General features: G+C 68.9%; 1 protein-coding gene across 2 annotated transcripts; it reads right to left on the minus strand.

The window, feature by feature from the left end:
• Window positions 1-6,288: 6,288 nt before the first annotated feature.
• Window positions 6,289-9,425, minus strand: PIM3 (Pim-3 proto-oncogene, serine/threonine kinase). Of its 2 annotated transcripts, XM_060166664.1 has the most exons (6): window positions 9,013-9,378; window positions 8,797-8,906; window positions 8,658-8,708; window positions 8,202-8,571; window positions 7,508-7,684; window positions 6,289-7,428 (listed from the first exon to the last, which is right to left on the minus strand). In XM_060166664.1, the coding sequence occupies exons 1-6, from the start codon at window positions 9,095-9,097 to the stop codon at window positions 7,241-7,243; spliced, it is 981 nt and encodes a 326-aa protein (XP_060022647.1). In that variant the 5' UTR covers window positions 9,098-9,378; the 3' UTR covers window positions 6,289-7,240. The 2 variants fall into 2 exon arrangements, with proteins under 2 accessions (XP_060022647.1, XP_060022646.1); XM_060166663.1 differs by having other exon boundaries at window positions 6,289-7,684; window positions 9,013-9,425.
• Window positions 9,426-9,642: the final 217 nt, after the last annotated feature.

Genomic DNA, 9,642 nt, shown 5'->3' on the forward strand with positions numbered 1-9,642 from the left:
AGCGAGCAGGCCCCTCGGGAGGTGAGGGACCCAAGCACCTTGGGGGGCCGGAGGGAGGCTGGGGTACTGTCTAGGGGAGGTGGGGGTGGGCCCCGAGGCGGGGGCAGCTGGCAGCTCTTGGGCGCGGGTGAGAGGGCGGGGGGGGGGGGCGCAGGGTTGACCAGGACCCCCAGTGGCTGCGCAGAGAAAGGCCTGGTGTGTGCACGGGGCCGGGCGGGGGCGTACCTGGGCGGGCACACTTCGGGGGGCAGTGAGCAGGGCCCCGGAGACAGACACGGCCTGGAGGACCCCAGGGGGGACCCCCATGAGGATGGGCAGGGTGGGCTGCCTGGGCAGAGACAAACATGGTGCCAAGTGCCACCACCCTGCCCTGGGCTCTGCCCCTCCCTGAGACCCCACCCCCAGGCCAGGGCTCCTCCACTCGATGCTCCAGTGTCCCCAGGGAAGGGACCGTTGCGGTGTGGCCGGGGTGAAAGGTGGCACCCACCCTGCCAACCCGACGGTGCACACCTCTGTGTTCCAGGCCCAGCTCGGCCCTTGCTTCCCGCCCCATGACAGACCCCACTGGCCCCGGGGATCCCCAAACTTCAGCCCCTTTGTGCCCACTAGGGAGTCAGGTACAGGGCAGACAGAACTGCTGGCCCCCAGTGACCACGTGTGACGAGGAAGGGGACATAACGTCTCAGGGTGGGGAGGCCAGTGGATCACAGCTCCGAGCCCCCGGCCGCCCCCAGGTCCTGAGATTCCCCTCCCGCACGGCAGCGCAAAGAGGTATCCTCGGGCCCAGGGCAGGTCAGCACCAGGACGGGACAGGGCCTCCCCTTAAGCACTCATCGGAGGCGGGTGCTGTGGAGGGAGGGGCCTCACTGTACCTGCGGGGGCGTCCTGGGCACGTGGACAGGGTCCTGGGGAGCCTCCACTCGCCCTCGGGTCTGCCTGCCTCTGCTCCCCGGGTCATCAGGGGCCCACCTGCCTCCTGGACTTGGAGGACCCTGAGCCCCCCACGTGCACCTCACGCCCGGGACCCCCCTCACTCCAGCACACTCACCTCCCCTCGGCGCCCCGCCCCCACCCCCCTCAGATCTCGGCCGGGCCCTCTGGGAACCCCCACTTCCCATGACCCTGATGCCCTCATGGCTCTCGAGCCCCCTCTGGGGCTGAAGACGGTCCCTACACGTGGGCCAACACGCCTTGGTGCCCTGACACCGTACACGCGTGTGGCCGCACTGCCGCCGCGGCCGCTGGGCGGCGGGAGCGCTCGGGGGGCGGGACCTTTACTGCCACAGCCTCCTGCCCTCTTCTCTGCCCGGTTCCGGGCTCCTCCTCCGTCACCTCCCACCCCCCCGCAGGCGCTGAGTCACAGGGGCTCCCCCACGGGCTGCTGCGGCGTCTGAAGGGAGGGTGCGTCACACAGCAGAGGCAGCTGCGGAACACGGGGGGAGGACACCCCGAGTCTTGGCTCCGGGCTCTGCCTAGATGAGGTCCTGCCCGGGTGCACACACATGCACACACACTCAACATGCACAGATACACATGCGTGCACACACACTACCCTGCGCTGGATCACACACGCGTGCACATGCACACGAGCACCCAGACACATGCACAGACCACACAGAGGTGCACACCCACACACACTACACACACACTCACAGGTACACACAGACGCGCACAGTCAAGGGCAAACACGCACCCTTTCTGCGGTACCCCCTGGGCCTTTCTGGAGGGGAGACAGGAGGCTGCTGAGTGGCCTGCACTGGGCAGGGGCAGAGCTGGGACTCCGGGACCCCACAGCAGCCCCTGGCCTGCTCCAGGGCCGGCTCGGGTCCCTGGGCGCCTCCTTCGGCCCCTGCTGTGGCCTGTTGAGAAGGATGCTGAGTCAGCCACGGCGCCAGGGACCTCGGCAGCCAGCACATGCTGGGGTCTGCGGGCCCGCTGCACCCTAACCCTCATCTCTCAGCAGAGAGCGCTGCGACCGGCAGGAGCTCGGGCAGGAAGGCGCGGAGCGGCCCCACGGCTTCGCTCAGGGCTCAGGGCCTCTGAAGCCCCCCACCTCCTTCCCCTCAGCTTACCCACCCCCTTAGCCCACCCAGGTGGAGCAGGCTGTCAGGAGAACCCAGGGCCACTGCAGGAGCGCGTGTGCTGGTGGAGGCCGTGCAGCCCCTCCTGTGTCTGTCCTTTGCTTCCAGCCCTGAGTAAGCTGGGCCTGGGCTCCTCCACCTGCCTCAGGGCCTTTGCATCTGCTGTTCCCCCTGCCAGCGCCCCCCCCCCCAGATCTCTGCAGAGCTGCCAGTGCCATCTCTCGGGCCCACTCAGCAGAAAGGCCGACAGCGACCCCTAGGAACCCCACCACCGTGTCTCTGTCACATCCCGAAACCATCATGCCCATTTGTCTGGGTCACTGCCTCTCTGGCAGGGGTGAGCCCCCGGGGTCAGGAGTGTCTGCTTCCCTCCAGAGGGAAAGGGCCCTTTGAGGCGGCTTGGGGGAGGCATGGTGAGCAGAAGCCAGCCGGCAGGGAGGGTCAGGTGGCTTGGGGCGACCCCCTTGGGGTGCTCCACAGGGTGGGGCTGCAGACCCCTCCCCACACTCTCACCAGGATGGGGGTGCCTCTGTGGGGACCCATCAAGCGGGCCATGCCGTGATACGAACCCCAGTCCAGATGTCTCCAGGCCCCGTTCCCCCCACCAAGGTGAGAAGTGGGAGACCAGCAAGCGGCCTGGTGCTTTCGGGCTCACACAGCCTCGGGCAGTGCCCCAGTGGTCCAGGAACGCTGGCTTCCTGGTCGGCCTTGCCCAGGGGGTGGAACCTCCCAGGCTTCCTAGTCACTGGGTCCCAGGACCCACGGCATCTACAGCCCAGAGAGGCCCTGCCACTTGACACCAGCAGGGCCTTCTCACCGTCACAGTCCAGCCCCCTCCCCATAGCCCAGGCTCTGGTGGGGACCTGGGGGCTGCAAGGAATGGGGCAGATGGCTCCTGGGCTGGGCTTGGCCTGGTGCCTCGGGCATCAGCAGCTCTGCTCTCCATCCTTCCAAGGAACTGGCTCGGGTTCCTGCAGGGCTGCCTGGGGTGGGGAAGCCTGAAGGCCCTGGACCAGATGCCAGCCTCCCCAGCAGGTGTGCAGGCCCAGTGATGTCAGGTGCCCTGCCCACCAAAGGCCTGAGCCTCAGATCAGGGCAGGCGGCCTCCTGGCAGCAGGGCGGGCAGGAGGGGCCAGAGGCCAGGTCAGAGCCAGCCCACCTTTCCGAGCTCTGTGTGTTGGGAAGATGGGGTCCTGCCCTAGGGCACCTCCCCTCCCTGGGTGGGGCGGCCTTCTCGGCTGTTTATGACGTTGGGTGGGTCCCTGAGCCTCAGTTTCCCTCACCTGGCTCATTCAGTGCCGAGTACACGTGGCCTACCCCCAAAAGAGGGGCCCCTCATTCATGCATCCAGGAGCAGGCCCCCATACACCGCACCCCGGCGGCACCTGGGAAGGGCTTTCTTGCAGGGACCAGGCCAGGAGGAGGACCGTAACCAGTGCTGGAGGGGCAGGCCCTGCTCCCCTCCCTGCCCGGACAGGCCTGACTGCCAGGAACCCTTGGGGACCGGGCGGGGGGCAGGCAGAGCGGGGTGTCAACTGTGTAATCGAAGCTCAGGGGTTTGCCAAGGCTGCCTGGAAGTCATGTGCCCAGGGCTCAGGCAGCTCCCCCCACCCCGCCCCAATCAGAGACCTCTGCAGAGAGGGGACAGACCCACTGAGGAACCCCAGGGCCAGCAAATCAGCTTGGGTCCTGCACCCCTTAGCCACAGCTGCAGGTCAGGGATGAACTGGGCCCAACGACCTCCTCTCCCTCCCCTTGCGCCGTGGGCCGGCCGGGCCTGGCCGACACCGTCCCTGCTGCCTGCCCAGGACCCTGGGCCCCGCCGCTCACAGGGCGCCCTCCCCGGAGGCCCCCATGCGTCTCCAGCTCAGTGCGCACCCTGTCCTGCTCCAGCGCGGGCCTGTGACGCGCCAGCGGCCACAGACCCGGGTGCCCTTCCCAGCCGCAGCGCTCAGGGCCAGGGTCACGCAGGCAGGTGATGGCCCCCCAGCCCCTGCCTGTCCAGTCTCCACCGCCCCCGTGGGAGCCACCCAGCCTGTCCCCTTTGGAGAGCATGGGGATTCCCCCAGCCAGGGTCTGGGTGCCCAGAGGGTTGGGTAGGGCTCCCAGGTGGGTTCACTTCCCTTTTCTCAGAAGACGAGGCAGCAAAGCCACGCCAAGGTTTCCTTTTGGGGGCTGCACCGGAGGAAAGAAACAGCAAGGCCCTGACAGCTGCGGCAGGTGGGTTTGGATGTGCCTCCCAGACGCTGCCCCGGAAGCGGGGCCGGCCTCAGGCAGGTGGGTGAGCAGCCCGGAGAGGTCGCCCGCCTGCCACCTCATGGGCTTGGCCCCCAGGAGGCCTGGCCGTGAGCAGTCACAGTGCGGGGTGTGCTGTGTCGCTCCCGTGGGTGTGGGCGCCTCCGAGCAGAGGTGCTCGCACCCCCGAGGGCCATAGCGCGTTCAGGTTTCCGGTGCTTTCCGTGATGATTTCTGGGTTCCGTGCAACCCCAAGGAAAGCCCCTGAGGGCTGGAGGTGAGCAAGTGGTTCTAAAGGAGCCTCGATACTAAACCGGTCAAGATATCAAAGGCTGAGTGGAGATGGGGGCTGGCCTGGCAGAGCGCAGTCAGAGCCCCTGGACCAGGGGAGCCCCTGGGACTGCAGCTGCTGGAAGAAGCCTGGGCCTGGCCCAGAAGCTGGCAGCCTCGAGGAGGGCAGGACAGGGTTTGGGGGGTCGGGCCCTCCACGGTCTTCAAGCAGCCTGTCCCCTCTGCTCCAGCCGCAGGCCGTCCACACAGCCGACAGGGCCAGCAGCCTCGAGGCGGGGCTGGGGATCCTGCCCGTGGGAGCAGCCCCATCCTGGTCCCAAGAGGCCCTGCACCAGAGGAGCCCCCAGCCCCACCGACGGGGCCAGTACTGACGGCCAGGACAGACCCCACCCCGGCAGAGGGGCCCGCAGACACCAGGGGCACCAGGGGCACAGACCATCCCCCGCAAGTGGGTCCCCAATTCCACGAGCCCCTTGCCTTCCCAGCAGGCTGTGGCGCCTGGCGGCTCCGTGGGGGGTGCCTCGCCCTCCCCAAGCCGGACTGGGTCCCACACTAAGGCGGGCTCTGGGAGTGCTCACTGGACGGTCTGGAAGATGGACCGACTGAGGATGGGGGGGTAAACGGGCAGGGCGCACCCTCAGCTGGCAAGAGGGGGAGCCGGGATCACGGTGTCACCAGGGTGGGGGGCGGGGCCGCTGCCCGAGTGCCCCGCTCCGCGGAGAGGCAGGGTGAGCAACGGAGAAGAGCCCCACGGAGCCTGGGAGGACTCGGGCAGCGCTGCCCGGCACCCCACACACCGAGGGGGGCCACCCCGGGGAGGCGGGGGGCTCAGCAGCAGCTCCGGGGGGAGGCGCCAGGCCCCAGGCAGGCCACGAACGCCCGCTGACTTCTGAGTGGCCGAGCCCCGAGCCGCATCCCAGCGCCTGCCCGCCGGGGAAAGGCCGACTCCACGTCCTCCAGCTTCGCCTTCCAAAACCTCCTGCCTCTGCTCTAACCTTCGGCCCCCGGACGCCCTTCTGTCCAACTCTGCTCCCAGGGCCCACCAGCAGGCATGAGACACGGGACCTGGGCCGTGGGACCCAGGGACAGGCCTCTGGGGGCTCCAGCACCTGCCCCAGCACAAGATGCCCAGCACAGGGCTCCCGTGGAGGCGGGGCAGGGCATGGCCAGACGCTCCACGGACTGCCCTTCACACTGCAGCCTGGCCCACGTGTCCACACCTGGACTTGGCCGTGGCTCCCATCCGCCACCTCACCCTGCACCTGTCAGGCCGGGGCCCAACCCGCCACCTCTGTTCTCCGCACCTGGAACACCTCCCACCCCCCTCCCCTGGCAAACTTCTCCTCATGCTTCAGAACCCCTTCCAGCGTCTTGGGGCCACTGCCAGCCATGGCCCCAGACTCGTGCTGGCAACACCCCCAAGGCCTGGCTCCCTGCTCCTCCCCCCAGGGGCCCGAGGGCACAGTGTGTTTCCCACTCCCCTGGGGCAGCAGGGTCCAAACGGAGTAGCAAGAAGGCCAAAAGCTGGGAGGGAAGCGCCTGAGCCCCTCGTGCGGCCACCTCCCCGCAGGAAATGCAGAAGGAGCTATGCAGGGACCAGATGCCCCTTCTCCCCAAACCTCTTCTCTTACCCAAGACGACCCAGCCCAGTAAACACAGAACACCCATTTCATACAAACAGTTTAACTGAAATACCTGTAGAAAAATATGATTTCCAGATGTCTCACTTTTGAACTGAAAGAAAGCCCTATCCGCAGTGCCTACGCACACCGGGATCACACAAACACAACTGCTGAAATAAATTAAAGGCTTGAGACTCTGTCCCCCCACCCCCCAGCCTCCAGAGCCAACAAGCAGACTGTACAAGGTCAATAATTTAAAACCCACCCCCCAAGGGCGCAGAGCCGCAAGGGGGCGGGGTCACCCACTCCCCTTAAATTAGCCACTGTACAAGTCCACCTTCTGACAGACACGGGTAGGATTGGGACCTGGGGTCCACACGCACAGCCGCCCCCTCCTCTGCCCACAGGCCTTGAGGAGCTAGGGCTGCTGGGAGGGAGAAACCTCAACAAATAAATTAAACAATAAATAGCCCTCCTCGGGGTCACACCATAAATAAGACGGTTGCACACGCATCGGGTGGGCGGGCGGGCAGCAAGGCCTGAACGTTGCATTGCTTGTGCACAGACGTGCCCAGACGAACACCGAGACACGAGGGTGGGAGGGGGGGCATGATGAGGGACCCCGTGCCCACGTGAGACGAGGCCACAGGACACGGGAGAGCTCCTGGTCCGACACGTCAGACGCAGAGGGGCGGGGAGGTCAGGGCCACCTCCGGAGCAGCACAGGACAGGGACGGTCTCGGGTCAAGCGCCGGCCGTGGGCAGGCGGGACCTGGCTTGGACCGGAGTGTCTTTGGGCAGACAGAGCTTGAGAAAACTAAGTCCCGTGAGAGCAGCGTTCGAAAAGGCACTCAAAGCAAGGGAACCGGCCGGTGCCAAAGGCCAAAGTCACCAGGGGTCAGAGGTCACTGCTTTCGCAAGGGGCAGACGGCCCGGCAGAGCCGGCCCAGCGCAGGCCCGGGCATAGCGCAGGGGTCCCCTCCGGTTGCCACGGCCAGGGGCAGGCCCTGCTCACAAGCTCTCGCTGCTGGACGTGGTGCTGGCCCCATCGTCCGTGTCCAGGGCGCAGAGCCGCAGGTCACAGCTCTCCGCGGTGCCCCCCTCGGCCCCCAGCATCCAGGGGTGGGCAGAGATCTGGTCCAGCGAGGGCCTCTCGGACGGCCGCAGGGACAGACACCACTGAATGAGCTGCTGGCACTCTGGGGGGGGAGAGGGGGTCAGGGCAGGGCCGCCCCGCGACACCTCGCCGCCAGCGGCAGGCCCAGCCCCTCAGCGCACCTGGGGAGACCCTCCTGCGGAAGAAGAGGCGGCCCCGGAGAATCTCCTCGTCCTGCTCGAAGGGGATGTCGCCGCAGACCATGTCGTAGAGCAGCACGCCCAGGGACCACACGGTGGCCGAGCGCCCGTGGTAGCGGTGGTGGCGGATCCACTCCGGGGGGCTGTACACGCGGGTGCCTGGGGGACACACGGGGCTCAGCAGACCGGCTGCCGGGTCGGCGCCCCACCAGGCCGGCAGCACGCGAACGCCGAGACCCCTGGCTCCCAGCTGACCCTCTCCGCGCTGGAGCCGGGGGCCGGTCCTCACCCTGGAAAAACCCCGGCAGGCAGGCGTGGCCTCCCCCGGCGCCGCCGCCCCGCCCCCCCAGCTGGCCCGGCGCGGGAGGCGGGTCACATGAGCGCGGGGTCCGGTTTCACAACAAACAGATGTGAGGTGAGGATACCGGGAAGGGGAGGGGCGGGGAGCCCCGGCTTCCCCGGCACCGCAATGCGGGGATTTCTGCGCGGCGCCCCCGCGTTCCGCACGCGCGCAGGGGAGGCCCGAGGCGGCGCCGGCCAAGAGGAGTCTGGAGTCCGCCCCGCGCCCCAACCTGGCGGACCCAACGGCCCGAGGCCCCGCTCTGGGCAAGCCAGCACGGCGCGCGGCCCCAACAGTCGCCAGCCCCTCGGCCCTCGCCGCGGGGAGGGCGCTCACCGTCGAAGTCGGTGTAGACGGTGTCGCGGAGTAGCGCACCCGAGCCGAAGTCGATGAGCTTGAGCTCGCCCGAGCGCAGATCCACCAGCAGGTTCTCGTCCTTGATGTCGCGATGCACGACCCCGCAGCCGTGACAGTGGCGCACGGCGGCCAACACCTGCGCGAAGAAGCGGCGCGCCAGGGCCTCGTCGAGCGCGCCCCGCTCTGTGATGAAGTCAAAGAGGTCTTGCGCCGGCTCGGGCCGCTCCAGCACCAGTAGGAAGCCGTCGGACCGCTCGAACCAGTCCAACAGGCGAATGACCCCGCGCGCGCCTCCGGCCGCGCCCACCTTGCGTAGCAGCACCACCTCCAGGGGTACAGCCGCGCCGGCCTAAGGGACACGGCGGTCAGCGCGGTCCGCCCGGCGCCCGCGTCCCCCGCTCCGCCCGGCGCCCCGCGCTCCCCGCCCACACTTACGATGCTACCCCACTCGGTCACCCGTTCCTTCACCACGTGCTTCACGGCCACCTGGGGGGAAGGGACCAGTGGTCAGGCCCACGCGGACGCAACGACGCGCGCGGGCCGAGAATCCCGGGTGCCGGGCGGCCAGACTCACCGGGAGCCCGTCGGCGATGCGGCTGCCTGCGTAGACCGTGCCGAAGCCGCCGCTGCCCAGCACGGCGCCCACCTGATACACCTTCTCGAAGCTCTCCTTGTCTGCCTTGACTGTGGAGAGCGCACGGGCGGGGTTGGTGCGACCGGAGAGCCCGGCCCCCCGACCCCGGTGGACGCCCAACCTCGGTGCGCGCCCACACCCCCGGCCCCCGCATACCTGGCTGCAGGATTTTCACCGGGAGATGATCCACGCCGCCTGGTCCGCACAGGTGCGCCAAGGAGCCGAACTTGGAGAGCAGCATCGCGGGCGGCGGCCGGGCGCGGGCCCCCGGCCTCCGCGCCGCCTCTTGCCCGGCCCGGCTCCCCGCGCGGTGGAGGACGCGGGAGGACGGCCTCTCCGGGCCGCGCGTAGCCCCGACGCGGACAGCGGGTAGGTGCGCCGGGAGCGCCGGCCTCGGAGCGCGGGCCTGTTCGGGCGAGGCCGTCCGCGCGGCGCACTGCCCGACCAAGCCCCGCGTGGACCACGACGACACGCGCAGCAGGCCGAGCCGCTCACACGCCCGGACCGCCTCGCCCCAGGGTTTTGGGCCGCGGCCGCGCGTATCCCTCCGCGGGGGCGGGCCGAGCCGGGGCCCCGCCCCCTTCCGCCGGGGCTGAGCGGCGGGGGTCGCCTCTGGAACCCGCGTAAGCTGCCGAGGCGACGGCGGGAAGAGGCCGGCGCGCCTTCCGGAGTGGGCGGGGGCGGGCGGGGGGCGCGGCGAACCGCCTGGGACTAGCTGGCGGGAGCGGAGTCGCGGAGGCGCACGGCACGGCGTGGCGCGTCACCTCTCCGCGTTCACACACGCCC

This window comes from Lagenorhynchus albirostris, chromosome 11 (genome assembly GCF_949774975.1).
Source record: "Lagenorhynchus albirostris chromosome 11, mLagAlb1.1, whole genome shotgun sequence".
In the NCBI taxonomy this organism is placed as follows: domain Eukaryota; kingdom Metazoa; phylum Chordata; class Mammalia; order Artiodactyla; family Delphinidae; genus Lagenorhynchus; species Lagenorhynchus albirostris.